The sequence below is a fragment of the Passer montanus genome, unplaced genomic scaffold (assembly GCF_014805655.1).
Source record: "Passer montanus isolate IOZ18808 unplaced genomic scaffold, ASM1480565v1 scaffold40, whole genome shotgun sequence".
Lineage (NCBI taxonomy): Eukaryota > Metazoa > Chordata > Aves > Passeriformes > Passeridae > Passer > Passer montanus.
The window spans coordinates 786918-803569 of record NW_024368819.1 but is presented as its reverse complement, the minus strand read 5'-3'; the positions used below and the strand labels follow the sequence as shown (position 1 = coordinate 803569).

At 45.1% G+C, this 16652-nt stretch overlaps 1 protein-coding gene across 1 annotated transcript in view; it reads right to left on the bottom strand.

The window, feature by feature from the left end:
- Positions 1-2843: 2843 nt before the first annotated feature.
- SHLD1 (shieldin complex subunit 1) overlaps positions 2844-16652 on the bottom strand; it is a 40108-nt gene continuing 26299 nt past the window's right edge. Inside the window, exons 4-5 of the mRNA XM_039719085.1 lie at positions 8342-9372; positions 2844-4690 (exon numbers count right to left, since the gene is read on the bottom strand). Coding sequence (XP_039575019.1) covers positions 8852-9372 — 521 coding nt within the window. The 3' untranslated portion in view covers positions 2844-4690; positions 8342-8851. The remainder of the gene's footprint in view (positions 4691-8341; positions 9373-16652) is intronic.

The window sequence follows — 16652 nt, the reverse complement described above, 5'->3', positions numbered from 1 at the left end:
GGGAATCTCCAGTCTTGGCTTTGGGAAGTCAAGAGCCTGTTTCAAAAGACTGACATATTTCCCTGACTCCAAGGCCCTCATATCCTCCCCTGTGTGATTCAGCCTGGCCTCAACCTCTTCAGAAAGAATTTGAAGTGAAACATTTGCCTTTTATGTGTTCTCTGCTTCTGCAGGCATATAAATAGCATGTTTTGCCATCAGTTACATCAGGGTCTGCATGGGAGCATCTTCACACCTTCAGATTTGATCAGGTTTGAGGTTACGAAGATTTGCAAATGTTGTAGGAGGCCTCTGACAAGAGTAGGGACAGAACTGGCTGGAGTATATCCAACTCTTGTCTTCAGGGTAGGATTCCAAAACAGGATCCCACAGACTTTTCTGTCAGCACTGGAAAACCAGAGCATCCAAGCATCTTGCCCACAGTTAATTAAGTCATCCTGTTTTCAAAGCAGGGTCATTTCACATGGACTTTTACAGCCAGGTATCAGCTGGGGTGAGTTTCTCTGCAAATCAGGAGAGAGCTGAGGCTGCACTAAATCAGGATTACTGCAGGCAAAGGCACATTTCATTTGATCAGCTGTGAGTGGCACACCCCAACCTCCTTTCTCAGATGTGTCAGTACTCCGATTGCAGTGACATCCACGCCTCACAATGTTGTGACAATCTATTGCTCTATGAATAACCAGTATTTATCCTGTGGGATTCTCTCAAATACAAATGCTTTAAAAAACCACACATTTGGCTCATGTTAGAAGCTGGAACTTCAAAGGATGACAAGCACATTTCTGTGCCTGAGCTCCTTCTAAATTGAGAGGAGACTGCAGGAGGAAAATGAGGACTGCTCTTCTAATTAGGTGTGCTAGTGGGGATTATCTTCATTCTTACATGCCAATTAGTTTGCACAGGCATTAAAATACTGCAGGACATTTCATGAACAAACTCATCTCTTTCATTCAGGAGGTGCTAAGAGGATGGGTCTGGAGAAAGACAATTGCCCCTGAAGGCCACCATCTATGCAGTTTCACTAACAGAACCCAAATCCTTTCAGAAACCTTGCCATATGCAGTGCTCATTGCAACATAAGGGATGATGGAGCTGCACAGCTGATACATTTTTGGGTCCTTCTTCCACAAAAGTGACACATGACTGTCACCACCTGTGGCCTTGGCACATGGTACCAGTGCCCAGCAAACTGAGCTGCAGCTGAGAGACCCTGAGTGGTACAGATGGGTGATTTCTGCAGCATGGGAAAATACATTTTTTTTCTTTTCTGTATTTATATAGCACCTCACACTGTGGGGTTTTATTCATGCCACATACACTTAGGCAGTGCAGAAACAGCTGCTAGAAACTGACTTCCAGTCTTTAGCATAAAAAGACTTTCTTCATTAAAAAATCCAAGGAATTTACAGCGTATTTTTGCTTGAGAATCTTAAAATTCAGTCCAACTCTTCCCAAACTGTCTTTCTCAGTCTTCTTAAAAAAACAAATTTTCTTCACTTGTAACCTTCTTCCATGCAGGATCCTTCTAGCTCCTGTTTTTCAGTGATATATCTATTCCACAGAAATGAGGTCAAATATTATATGGCCTAACTGAAAAGAGGTTTAAAATAAGGGATGTCATAACTATTGTATGATATAAAAAATACATGCACAGACCCTGCTGTGGTCTTCTGGAAAAAGCCCTGTGCTGCCTGATATAAATCCTCAGGGGTTCTGGATACACTCACAGGCTGCAGAACGAAAGAAAAGACACCACCAAACTCAAAACAAAGCCAAACCCAAAACAGAGGTGAGAGAGGGAAGACCAAGTACAAACACAACCATTTATCCAGCATCCCAGGGTGGATAGAACACTTTCCCATATACTGCTCACACATACCTCTCTTTCTCCCCAGTCATCCATCTCTCAGTTTCTTAGCTCAAATGGCAGAAAACTGCATTATGCTGCAATATAAAAACAAATTTTAAATAATAAATAGACAAACAAACAAATAAACAGCATACTTTGGAACCTAGGGCAATTTTTCTATGCTGCAGTCAGCATGAAGTGCCACTTCCTAGGTCCTTCCCTAGTAGCAACTCGCTGGCATTGTTTGCTCCAGGCAGAAAATGCAAGTTAGCCCCTGCAATTCCACTGGTAAATGTCTCCATGGGAAAGATGATACTGATGGGAACCAACAGGCACATCTCCTCCTAGAAGAGAAAGTTGGAATTTGCCTAACAATGTGGGCACCACTGGCATTTTTAGTCACAAGACTTCATTTTTTCTGAGCTGCCACTTCTCACCTGATTGTCTGTCCAAAAATGATCTGCTGGACTCCAAGTCAAAACTGACCACTCCAGATAAATTTGCCATCAAGCTAAAATGCAGCTTTTGGATCTTGAGCAGGGGCACAAGCAGTCCTGACATGATTACTCATGGCTTTACAAATTTGGCTATGACTAAACCTTCTCCCAGCCTCAGCTGTCACCAAAGTGCCTTGCTGACAACAGAAACAAACTCCACAGCTCTGGCACCTCCTCCTCTACCAGGGGGAAGTAAGAGCACCCAACTCCCTCCTGACCAGACAGGAGTCCTGGACAATGAACAGTGCCCAGAAGCTGCCACCACATCTCTCTGGGCTGGCTTTTGGAGGATCAGCATCACTGCAGGACTGGAATTCCCAGGCAGCTGATGCCCAGAGAGCAGCTGGAGATTGCTGGAGCATCTCCCCCTGCAGGCTGGGCACGGCTGAACTGCACACCCAGGTGCTGCCCCAAAGAAAACCCTTCTTTTACTCACAGTGGTTAATTAGCCTCCTTGGTGAACTTTGGGGCCTCTGTAGGAGAATAAAAAACAGGATAGAAATTTCTTTCAGCAAGCAGAACGTGGACACTTAAGCCCTCGTATTTTGAGTACTGCTTGTCATTAAGCAAAAATTACTTTAACAGTTGCCTTTGCACTGCAAATAATTACATTTAGGCCATTAAATTTCCCCATTCAGTGTTTCTGCCTCCTTTTTGTCAACTGTGCATGTTCCATTTAATATTTAAAGACTGGGGCACTACTCTGGCTTATTTAGTAATTAATTTCTTTAAATATTTATAGCACTTTGACTCTCAGCAAGGGTTCTGTTTGGTAAGAACAATACTGTTCTGTGGTTGATAGTGTCATGGAAATTTCAGAGGCAAATTTCCATTTTGTAGCATAAAAACATACAGATTTCTGCAACAGACTGTAATGATTTCAGAATAAAGTTTTTATTACTGAACAATGTATGTACTGAAAAATATAACCGAATTATGCCCTAGCACATAATTGCAGACTGAAAACAGTGTTGAGAGATCTATTTTATGACAGCAGTATTCACACAGCAAAAGGAATAACCCAAGAAATTTTCCATCACCTTTTTTTGAATCGCCACTGGCACAAAGAACAAAACCCAACTGCAAAAAAAGCCTAGGAAACAGAGAGCAAAACCTACAAAATGCAGGAGGATATTTTGCTAGCATCTTTTCCTCTTAGAATATCCTTTTCCTTTTGCATAACCCGATTTTAAAGACTTTTAGGCCCTTTGTGCGAAATGCTGTGTGCTTATCAAAAAACCTTAAAAGGCTTAAGCTTAAAGGCAGCCTTGGGAAATGAAAATAGCAGGAAGATGCTCCATCTGTGTAAATTTGTCTACTAACCCTGACGGTGGGAAGGTGATCCAAACAGGAAAAGAGACCTTGAAAGAGACTCTGCTACCCTGGATATAAGAAAGAGCAGACCACAGTGGATGGCTTTGCCAGCACACAGGCGAGGCACACTGAGCCTGATTTTTTTGGGGGGAAAAATCAGCTGCAGAAGCACCCCATGGGAATGGGAATAGGAGGAAGTGGCACAGGCATCAGTCTGATGATTATCCAGCACACCACTGCATTTTCAGCCTGCTGCCTTTGGAAAGACTCCCCCAGCCCTCAAAACAGCAGTCTGTCTCCTCATGCCAGAAGAACTTTTTTCCCTACTAATTCACGTGCAACCAGGCTATTTTTGAACACCAGATAAGCAGCATTAACACTCTCAGAGACAGAACCAGCCACAGCACTTGTCTGCACTCACACGTTTATCATGTGGTGCTCAACTTGTCCCAGGGACCAGTCAGACCCGGGGAAGATGCAAAAACAAGGAACAAAACCAAGCTGGCCTCACAGAACACTGAGTGCTGGGCTGCTCCTTAAACAGGGGGGCCTGGACCCCAGATGCAAAATCTCTATTATTGTTTGAACATCTAATTGCAGGGGATTGAGAGGAATTGCTGTTAGAGACGTGGGTGTAAATGCCCTGCCCTTTCACTCTTTCTCTGAAGCTCTCAGACACCCAAAACAAGCTGCTGGCAATTTAGAAAAAACTAATTGGTGGAAGTCACATTGAAAATGTTTTGCAGGGCACAGCATCCCCACCTCAGTATCCTTAATTACAGAATCACCCTGCTTCTGTGGCCGGGAGGTGCTGATTTTAGCACCCATTTAGCACCATTCCTGGCTCATCTCTCACAGCAGAGCAGGTAACACTGGAAAGTGATACCTGCCCCATGGCTGACTGACATTTCCCATTACAAGAACCTATCTTCCAATGGAAATGAAAGTTCGTTTGGCTTCTACTGAAGGTGAAATTTTCTATGTGTTGTTCTTTCATTACATGATTTTCCCTCCCTAGTCCCAGCATCTGCAAACAAACAGGACATTGCAAAGGCAATTTAAAAAAAGGTTTGACCTTTCAGCCACAAGTTTTCTGGCTTTAGTTAGCTCCAGCTATTGCTTTAATCACATCTTATTATTTCATGCTCTGTGTGCTCTGTGCCAGATTTTACTTTTAAGGAAGAAACGCTGGCATATGCTGTTGCCTAATCGATGTGTGGAGGAAAATAGTCATTAGGGAAAGCCTACAGAACAGGGTATTTTTAAAATGAACTTCTGTGTTGTGGGAAAACATATGCCCCACACAAAATCACCAATGCTCAGTAAAGAAACAGGCACATCTATATAGGCTGTACACTGCCTGTCATATAGCAGTTTTAGCAACATATGTCCTGATACATCCAGGCATACCTTAAACTCCTGGGGAAAAATCCCCCGTGCTGTAAACAGCCCTGGCTCCATTCACTTCATTGAGGGCTTGCTTCAGCACCTGTGGCAGGAGCTCAGCTCTCCCTGGCTGCCTTTGGGCTCCAGGACTGGGTAGGTCGCTGGCATGAATCAGCACCTCCCACCAGCAGCCGTGTGGGAGGGAAAATAAAAATGCTGTCGGAGTAAGCAGCAGAGAGGCCATTGATACCAACCATCCTGGAGCAGCTCCCAGCCAGGGAATGACTGAACAGCAGCAGGATTCAGCCAGGATGACAAAAGAGCTTGGACCAGGCATTTATGGGAGTAGAGGCAGCTCTCTCAGCCTGCCAGAGCTGGTCCTAGGCTGAGCCCCGAGGCCACTCCAGTGGCTGGAGTGCAAGGGCAGGGGCTCAGCAGCACCCTCACCCCGCTGAGACACTGGGGATGCTGCTCCAGCTCGGGTGCCAAACTCACAGCACACACGCCCTAACAGACCTTGGGTGGGATTTGGATCTGGGCTGGGCAGCAGGGAAACTCCTGGGCCAAGGCAAGCCCTCTCCATGTCCTGTGTTAGTCCTACTTGGCAATGGGGGATCAATTGTGGCCTTGCTTGTCCCACCTTAAGGGACTGATTCCCCATCTTTTACTTCACTTACACACTTTGCCTGAGAATCTTGTGGCATCTTGCATCTTGTATATGCAGAGCCCTGAAAGGTGGTGTAGGTTTTCAGGTGTTGCTCTAAGTTAGGCTCAGAGAGCTGCTCCTCGGCTGTGAGCCTCGAACAAACAGAAGGAAAAAAAAACCCTTGGATTTGTTCTGCAGTGTAAACCCACAAATGCCTTTGTTAAAGCAGCCCCCACACACAGGGGGATGAAGAGAGGTGATAGCAGCTGGCTTTGCCAGCAGAGGTGAGAAACACCAGCACTGGGGAGACAGGGTGAGCTGAAACCACACAAGCGTCAAAACTAAGTCCAGTGCAAGCCAGGGAGAGAGGAACACACTTCACCTCTCAGGAATAAACTCAGTTTCTCAGATTAGTGCACAGGCTGGGGGGAAATGGACAGAACAAGGGACATTTCTGTGAGGGCTTCATATCACTCTTGGTACTTGCCATGCAAAAAGACTGTCATTTGACCTTGAGCAAGCCATGGATAGTCATATCCATGAGCCACTGGAAGTCAGCAGCGCACAGAGATGCAGCACTCCTGATTCTGAGGGGTGCAAACTTCTCAAAAGACTGCATGTTTCAGCAGCACAGAGATTACCATGTCCTCTGCAAGATGCCAGACAAGATTTGTAGATATGAGTCATAATCCAAATTTTTCAGCTGCATCCAGTCTGTTCTGCCTACGTTGGTCCTTAAAATTGAACAGTTTCATGCTCTCATCTGCCAGTATCTCTCTTCATGCTCTTCCAGCAGCCACCTTTTCTCTATTTTGTCATTCCAAGCTTCTTCTCTCTTCCATCAACACCCAATAGGGATGTCTCAAACATCAGCAGCAGCAGGTCTCTCTTGAAGAGCAGAAACTCCCTATTTTCTGCAAGCTTTTTTTGTGGAAATTGAACGTCTTTGGCTTTTTTTTTAATTAAAGTAATTTTTTTTAAAGTTTGAGTAGGAGACCAGATGGTTTTCAAGCTAACCTAAAGCACTGACCAATTCAACAACAAACCAAACACAGCAACTGAAGGGATTCAGACGCAGACCTGTGATTTCTCCATCTCTCTCTGATGGGAGTTTGCTTCCCTTAAAATGGCAGTTAAGAGTTTTTGCACAGCAGCTAATTTAACTGTATGGAACAGCATAAACTGGCAAAGATTAAAAGCAACAACATCTGATTCACAATGAAGACGTTCCTTCTTCCCTGTACCTCCTTAGCAGTATCTCCCTACATGTGTCAATAGCAGTGCCCCTGTGGCTGTGACAGACCCGTGGGGTTAAGCAGTGTGAGCTGCCAGAGGGGCCAGTGATGTTACTGTAATTACTGACAGCACACTCAGGAGCATGCTTGCTTTTTCCAGCTGTATCTGTGGCTAAACTAGCTGATATTACCATTCTCTATAGTTTTTGCCAGCAGGATGCTTTCATCTGGATTTTGATACACAAGCACCTGTGGGTTTGTTTGCTACTACAGAAATGATGCTGCATCCTCACCTCTTCTTTTCCCCTTAGTACCATTAACTTGAGTAATGCTGGGGGAGCAGCTGAAGGTCTGCTCCAATATTCTGTGTGCCCTTCAGCACATGTACAGGACCTCTGCCATAAAAGCAAGCAAGCAAGCAACACACAGAGCAGGACCACCACAAAGCCAAATCTATTGGTTCCATGATGACTCAAGGACAGGAAACTAAACCCAGGCACTTCCAATATAAATCTATTTGCAAAGAGAAATTAAACCAAGTCCTAAGACTTTGGCCACAACTTGCAGCCAGCTGGGCTCCCTCCTGCTCTGACTGAAGGCAGCAGCCAAATTTCCATTGCCTTTGCTGGAAGCACCTGCAGAGCACAGCAGCTGTGCCAATCTGCCAGGGGCAGCAAGGCAGGAATAGCAGCCCCATGAGGGATTGCAGCAAGGAATGTGACATGCAGGAACACAAACACCCACTCTGAGATCTGGCCAGTGTGGACAGGGAATGGATGAGAGGTTTGCAGCTGGCTGGCAAACACTGGACATCAAATACCAAAACTGGTGTGAGCACTGTGGCTGTACTGGAACAACCACACTGATGTTGACCTTTGAGACCCCAGCCACCCTTTCTTTCTTTCTTCCTCCTTTGCCCATCTGCTGTCATCTTAAACACATCCCTTCCCCTGGCACTCTGTGCTTCCTTGCTCACACCCACGTTGGAGAATGGCCTCCCCAGTCAGCAAACAACATCACTGCAGCAAACTGCTCTTTCAGCCCACAGGCCAGTGGGTGGAAAACATGCACAAAGACATTTATCTGCCTGGCAGAGGCAGTAAAGCAACAAAGAAGCCGCCGAGCTGGGAGCCTTCTGAGAGAGAAACCTTAAGTGTCTGTGTGTGGGCTCATTGCTCTGTTGCTGACTGACATCAGCCTCTTTGGGCTCAGAGAGATCCATTTCATTTTAAAGGGAACTTTCCCCCAGGGATCTCATTAGCAACACCATGAAAGTCAGAAAGGAACTGAAGGTTGTTAGGGGGGGTAACGGTGGGGAGGTAAATAGGACAGAAGCACTGTCAGAGAGCACACTCAGAGCTGTATTTTCTTTCTCATGCACACATCCACGTTTTTTGTCAGAAAAACTCACCTGGCATTGCAGTCATGAACTGTGGAGCTACATGTCTGAAGGAAAAACACAGCGCTAACAGGCACCTCATGGAGGCAAACGTGCAGAACAAAATCTTAACTTTCCCTCTGCAGGGCTGGGGCACACCATGCCAAGGTCATTCAAACATTCTGTTCTAGCCACCAGCATTGGACAGCAATGCCCACCCAGGGGCTGAATTTGGGCTGGACCACTGTTAACCTGAGGTAAGGATGCAGGCCAATTCAAAAGCCTGGTAGGTATAAAGTATCATGTTTGATGTCCCAGCAACAAACACTGCATGACCCCTCCCAATCAGTCAGCACAGCCCAAGCAGTTACACAGATGCTCCTTATGCAGTGCTGCCCTTCAGAGAGCAAGTGCAAGGTCTGGTGTGGGTGAACCCCTCCATGGAGCATCTGGTGCTGATGGAGAACAATGTCTGTCTGAGAAAGTCACCTCTTTCTGGAGTGAAAGCAAAGCTTCCATGACAGAAACAAAGCAGTGTCTTGCTCACTTCTCGTGTGACACATCAGGGCTACGTTCTGCCTGTGTTTGTTTTAAGAGGAACTGCAGGATGTCATCTGAGAGCCCAGGTGTCCTCCTCCTGTTTTCCAACAAGACTTCTCCTTCAGCTGGCTTTGAAAAGCAAGCAGAAGGGGGGTGGTTTGGAAAGATCTTACATCCATCTCTGTTCAAGACCAACTGTGCCATTTGCAGACAACGTGACACATATTTTGTTCCGTCCTTTTGCTCCAGCTCTGAAATCTTTTGTGACAGACACTGTGAGGCAGCCTCGTAGGTCGGATCCTTTCTCTCTGGCTGCTTTCTGCAATACGTTTTGTAGAAGCCATCCAGAGAGTCCCTGATGCTGGGATCTTCTGCACCATCACATTCACACATCCATGAGAGCACAGCATCATTAGGTTCAGAGGGCTCACACAGCCCTGCTTTTGGGTAACAGCTCACGTTTGCTTCCTCAGAGCCTTCAGCAGAACAGCCTGCAGGAGCCACAGATGATGGATTGCTCTCTCCTGCAAGCAGAGGATCAATGAAACTCATTAGTCACCAGGTCCTCCCTGTGGCAAAGCCTTTTTCTGTCCCCCTCCCACTGCACTCTGGCAAACAGGTTCTTTGCATGAGCAAACCAAGTGCTGCTCTGAACACAGCTGGGCTGCCACAGGCCCTCCTGCACAGACTGGTGTAAGACGGGCTGATATGGGGACCTCACACTTGTCCCAGCCTTGGTGGTACAGATCTCTCAGTTACACTTCCAAAGAGGTAGAAATTGGGATCTGCTGCTCCTGAAGATGACAGCTGACCCACAAGGAAGTCTAGTTTACAGCTGAGATAGTTCTGCATCTGTTTCAGTTTTTTCTCTCATCCCTGGGTCTAATCCGTAAATTTTAATAGTTCTCAACTCTACTCCAGCACAATGTGCACTCCTGACCTCCAGCTTTCAGCCAGATTCACAGCCCCCAAACTAACACTGCTCTGGTGACTGCATGGAGTTTCAGAATGAGAACTGCAAAGGGGGACTCTGTGCTTCCCCATGACATCCCACTGCACTAAACGCTTTCCCCACACCCTGACTGAATTTCTATGGATAAAATTAATGCAAAGGCCAAGGACAAGAACTGCAAAGGGGGACTCTGTGCTTCCCCATGAAATCCCACTTTTGCAGCCCCGCTGCACTAAACGCTTTCTCCACACCCTGACTGGATTTCTATGGATAAAATTAATGCAAAGACCAAGGACTTGTTCTTGCCTAGCTCTTCTCTTCCTTCCTTGCTGACCCACATCTCTGGATAACAGTCAGGGCTGTGGTTTTCTCTTGCTTCAGAGCAATCAAGAGAGATGCTTTGCACTAATTAACACAGCACAACAGGGACACTTGGCAGTGCCAAGACCAGGACGATCAGCAAGCTTCTAGGGGAAGAAGTTCCACAAAGAGACCTTGAACTGGGCTCTGGTAGCCAGGTAGTGCCTCTGACTGCAATCTCATCTCCAAGCCCACTGCACCAGACTGTCTGCCAAGCACCTGAGTCACCAACAAGGAAATTTTCCAGGGCTCAGCCAGAGGTTGCACAGCCGTCATCTGCAAGTTACATAAGCAGGATGCAGGCAGTCAGAAAATAGCTTGGTCTTTTCTAATTCTGTGAAATGTGAAGCAGAGTGCAGTCCTTCATTTTGGTAGGAGACCATGTTCAAAGGGAGTCTCATGTGGTGGCAGAAGGCTGTTTTTCTCTCCTGGTACAGAGAGCCACCCTTCCCTTCCTAAGCAGAGGTTCATTAACGTGGAATTAAGGTGTCTGTGCAGACACACTGTACCTCGTCTCTTTTTTCCTGTCCCTGCTTCCTCTCTTTGATCTCTCTTCTCAATTGCACTTCATTTGATTATGCAATTTTAAATAGAACTTTCCCTCCCCTTGCAATGTGCCATTTCCAGTGCAGTACAAAGAAAAGCTTGGTGGCCTTCTTTTAACAGTGAGTTATGGCATCAGAATAGCAGATCAGAGAATGGGTTCATTTTTGCTCAATAACCCCTCAGCCTATGTAAGTTAGAACTGAAGCCTCATGCATCTCTGATAATTCAATCAAGTGGCACTTGGACTCAGACTCCTGTGGCAATTGCAGACCCCTGGGTCGTGCTGGCTTTTTGCTACCTCCTGCTCAGAGCCACATTTTGTGACAGAGCAGCAGCTGCCTCCAGCTACACACACCAAGCCTGCGTGACTCGGGAAAAGAAAAATTCTGTTGGTTTCATGTTGTCAGGGGAGACTTTAGCAGTGCTGCTTTGCCTTTCTCCTACCATCTAAGTTTGGGTATTAGGAAAGATTTCTTCACAGAAAGGGTTGCCAAGCACTGGAACAGGCTGCCCAGGGAAGTGGCTGAGTCACCATCTCTGGAGGTGTTTAAACAACATGTAGATGTGGCACTTGGGGACAGGGCTCAGTGGTGGACTTGGCAGTGTGAGGTTTATGGTTGGACTCAATGATTATAAAGGTCTTTTCCAACTTCAGAGATTCTACTGCTTTTTATTCCACGGTCAGCATGGCCTGTAAAGCTGACATCCTTATGCTGAAGTACAACCCACCGAAGAAGTGACCAGTAAGTGTCTCAGGGGTATTATATTCTGGGGTGTGATTAGTCAGAACATATTTCATTGTTATTATTATTATTATTGTGAGAACAGTTTTCTTTCAGTTACTGGTTCAGATTTATGCATCTCTATTTCCCAACAGCAGGCCCTATCCTCCTAGTGGATTACTTTTCCAGCAAAGCCTTCCTAAGACAAGATAGCCAACAGGGTTGGATGCCCCAGCCCTGGAGTGTTCAAAGCCAGGTTGGGATAAGGCCTTGAGCAACCTGATCTAGGGGGAGGTGTCCCTAACCATGGCAGGGGTTGGGACTACATGGATTTCAAGGTCCACTCCAAGCCCTCAGCATTCTATGATTCTGTGACATGAAAAGTTGGATGCAGAATTCTCAGAACCAATCTATATCTCACAAAGTGCTGCCTTTCCTCAGCTTTCCTGACAATTTTCCAATACATTCTCAAACTGTGTGCCAAGACCAATGTTTGAAAGTACACTCAAACCTCTTCCTGCCTCAAAGTTATCAGTTAAGGTAGAGATCCTTCCTTGATACCCTCTAAAGAGCTGGTACTGCTGTTGAAAGGTGCAAATCTCCTGAATGATTTATAAACCACAGGGAACAAGCACAGCAGCAGGATGCCTGCAGGGCCCAGAAAGAGCTTCTCAGCTGGAGCACACAAGCACATGTTGTAGGCCAGCAAACCTGCTGTTAAATGCAAAGACAGCATTCAACTCGTCAATCCCTTTGCCTCTCCATGCACATGCACCCCTCAGAAAATCTGGGATTCTCTCATAACACACAACAGTGTTGCTTCAAAGCCTAGACCTCTCTGGCCACCTCTCAGCAGCAGGAAAAATGTAGTTGTATAAATGTCTTTGTAAAATCCTTCCATGGCAAACTTAACAACAAGCTGTCACACACCCTTGTGTTGGCTTGGCCCAACACCTACAGGGGTCAAGGTGTAGGTGTAGGGTACACCTACATCAAGGCAAAGATGAGCAAGGCTGAAAACTCTCACCCTTCACCTGCAATAGAATTTCATCACCAGATAATCTGGCTCATTATTTTTAGTTATTTTCACTCATTTATACTACTGAGTATTAAAGGGGGGGGAAGCACCAATAGAAAAGCCCCGAAAAACTGAAACAGTCATTATTAATGTCTATTTCATTCTCACATGATGGATAATCATGAGGAAGAATGTATATTATTTCATCTGTTCCTCTACTCCATGCTAATTGAAGTTCAGCATTTGTAACTAATTAGTAAAAGAGCTGGGGGCAGACAAAAGGATAGATACTCTTGTGTTTATAAACCTGCTGATGAAAATTTAAAAGCTCCATCTGTACAAGCTCATAACCCTACTGCCTGAAGCACAAAACCAAATCCTGCTTTGAGCCTGGGCAACTTTCAGTGAGGCAACAATGCAGCAATATTGTTAGTTGCACTTACAGAAAATGTAGCTGTTTGAGTTTCAGTTTAACTGTGTTCAAGTACAGTGAAGTTCCCACAGATTGCATTATTTCTCTTATCCCACCAGCCTGTCAGGATCTACCAGGGGTGACTGCAATCATCCACAAGAAAGGGTCTGTGGTTGCCATGTAGTGTAATAACAACAGAAAAGTAAACACAGATGCTGTCCCTGAGAGTTTCTCCAGCCCTCACCCTGCTCTCAGAAAATCCCTTTGTGTTCCTCCATCAGACATGCCCATATGGCATGGGAAAGCTGGAGAGGAGGTGATACTACTTGGATTAGAGCAGAGCTCCCAACTGACACCAAACCTGTGCCAGTTCAGGGGTTCAGGGATGCATCCATCTGCACAGAGCGTGAGAACAGGTCCCATGCTGCAGCTGAACTCCCTACAAGTATGGAGCACTTGAGACACTTGATGCATAGAAAAGCATATTTTGTTCTTTTTTTCTTTCCACCTGGCTGCTTTCCAGTGGGAGTACATGTATCACCATGGGAGTGCAATTCCCCTCTGCTCAGGGAAGAAAGAAGAAATTTTAGGAGAATTTGGCAGGAGCTCTTTCTACCCCAATCTCACAAAGTACTTTAGCCTGCCAGTAATCACACACTTGAGTACTCAGAAATTGCAAATCTAGACATTTGAGGATCCAATTCTATTGCCCTTGCTTGCATTAAGAACATTTCCTCTGATCACAACAGTTAAAAACCCATGTGTGAGCTGCTGATCACATTCCTTTACATGAGCTGAAATATATTTGCACTATAGGATTTTTATTACCACATTTAAATTGGAATAGCACCAAAAAGAAAAGTATCAAGAAAATAAGTATCAATCTGCTAAATACTGCACAAACACGTATCACATTGAGTAAATGACAGATCCTAAAGCCTTTTGGTGTACAGTATTGAATAATTGTAGAGATTACAATTTCTCTGCCTTGCAAAAAACAGCTGTTGTCTTCTTGGACAAAGGGAAAATACAATTTCTGATGACATTATCATTCAAAACTACTGTTATGACAAAGCAAATTTGTTCCTTGTGGGTATTTAAATTGAGAACTGAAAGTGAAAATAAGAATGTAATAAGCCTTGCTACTTTGTTGTCTCCCTGGTGCCACACAAACCAGCTTTCTTCTGTTGTCATCTGCAGTAGGCTGCAGCTCACAAGATGGGATCTGTGAGACTCTGCTTCACACGTGACATAACCAGCTATATTCTTCATCCCCCAGCCCACAGGAGTGGCACATGTGGCTGTGTCAGACTCTGAGTGCTGGCCAAGAACTCTGCTAATGCCAGCTGCTCTGACAGGAGACCTGGAGAAAGTGAAGGTGGGCAAAAGGCAGCACAAAGGGAGGAATTTGGGGACTGAAGCAGGAAAGGGTGACAGTGACAGAGGAATAGCACTGGGTATGGCCCAGTACTGAGTCAGGCTCTCTGCTTTTTTTCTTCTTTCTGCTGCACATTTGTGGTGTGAAAAGCTGGAGGGGGGCTTCAATTTGCGTGGAATGAGACGCAAGCAGTTATTTTAGGGAAGCATAAAAACTCTTCCCTTTCAGTCTAACCCCCTTAGGAACCTGAAATTCAAGTAAAATAAAAAGGCTGGCAAATAGTAAAGTGCTCTTGAAATGCAATATGCAGGCACGGTGCATTCCCCTAGACACTCTTCCAAATGTCACACTGGTATTAAACCCTGCCCTGCTCTGAGAGCTCACATCCGACGCCTGCTGCGCCGAGCTTTTAATACAGCTGGGAAACTCAGCTCAATGAAAGCTTTCACTGCTTAAACACACTGGATTTAATAAACCACAGAGAAAGTCAGCTACAATATGAACTACAAATTAACACTCCTTATCTGCTGAAGGCCAGGAGATAAACACCACTGCCACCTCACAGATCAGTTCCTAAGCAACCAGGCCCCACAGGCCAGGGCAATAGGTATGGGCAGAAGCAGCTCATAAACACCATCACTTAGAGCGTGAGGAGGAGGACACATCCTCAGCCAGGCCCCAGAGCAATGGGCTTTGGATATAACTTTGCATCCAGGCTTTGGATGAAAGTGTCTGTGAACAGCTGCTCTAAGTGCAACAGCATACAGGGACTTCTGTCACTGCAAAGATCACAGGTGTCTTTGAAGGGATGGGCAGCAACATAACCCTGGGGTGCCTGAGATTTTATTTTCACAAGGAAGATCTTCCCTTGGAGCCCATAATAATTCTAAAAATACAAACAGCAAATTTAAGAACTCTTTAAGTAGGTATACTTAGTGGTATAATTTACATGATTTCTGAGCCAGTAAAAAACCCTAAAGCATCCTATTTGTCTCAAATACTGCTTAAGATCTAAGGTTAAAGATTCTATTATTTAGGGTAAACCTTCTTTGAAACACACATAATAATTTTTTAAAATTTACATGGCTGAAAACATGAACTGTCAACTGAAGTTATTATCCAGCAGAAAAGGGCATCAAGGGGTTTCATTAAACTGCAATTATCTGCTGCTTTCCTGTTACATACAAAGTCTTGGGAACTCAGCCTGACTCACCGTGCCTGTGTAACACTAAAGGCACCAATTTCCCAGAGGAAACTCTGATAAGGTTTCTTGAGCTAATTGCTCAGCTTCTAACCAGGCATTAGGAGAGCTCAGGGAAGTGACTGTAAGAACAGCAGAGTGCAAGCTCACGTGCACAGACAATGCTGGGCTGGAGCAGCCTCTCCTCACCCAAACACCTCCATGGGCTTTCCAGCTCTGACAGGATCCAACACAAGCATCCCCAAGCCAAGCCTCTGCCTTCTCTGATGGTGAAAATCAGAGCTGTTCACCCATGTCAAGTCCTTTACCACCACAACCACAGCACTGCTCTGCCCACAGGGAAGATTCACCATTTGAATCAGATTTGACTTCTGTCTTTCTGCCAGCCGGAGGATTTTTTAGTAAAATGATGGATTTTTTCCTTCTTTTGATCTGTGACTTGCAGTACTAGTTTTCTAATACATGAAAGGCTCTAATTTAGCCCCAGATCGTATTTGTCTTTAAGCTCCTATTTCAGAATAAAAATCTGGTGCTTGAAGCAGGTGAGAAACAATTCTGCCTACCTGATTTTCACTGTTTAAGATCCGTAAAAATTTTATGAGGAAATCTGTGTTCTATGGTGACTGAAGAAGCTTTCTCACTCTAGTTACATTGCACAGATGAAGCAAATGATAGTTATTTCTGTTTATATTTTTTTCCAGCCTAGAAATTGTCAATTCCAGTCTTGTCTTTTTCCCCCCCCCGATTTAGCCCCAGATCGTATTTGTCTTTAAGCTCCTATTTCAGAATAAAAATCTGATGCTTGAAGCAGGTGAGAAACAATTCTGCCTACCTGATTTTCACTGTTTAAGATCCGTAAAAATTTTATGAGGAAATCTGTGTTCTATGGTGACTGAAGAAGCTTTCTCACTCTAGTTACATTGCACAGATGAAGCAAATGATAGTTATTTCTGTTTATATTTTTTCTAGCCTAGATATTGTCAATTCCAGTCTTGTCTTTTTTCCCCCCAGCTGATTCTGTAGAGTTAGCTCTTTCTGAACTATTAGCTTTCTCACCCAAGAAGCAGCTCCTAAGGAACCCTCTTTTTCTAAGAGCAATGCAACTCCAGAACTCAGAAAAGGATTTTCTATGCCCACCTCTTCAGCCAAGAACTGAGAAAGACCCTTGGGTCCCTGAGTCATCCAAGGATACCTATCCTAGAGAGGAAGAGGGTC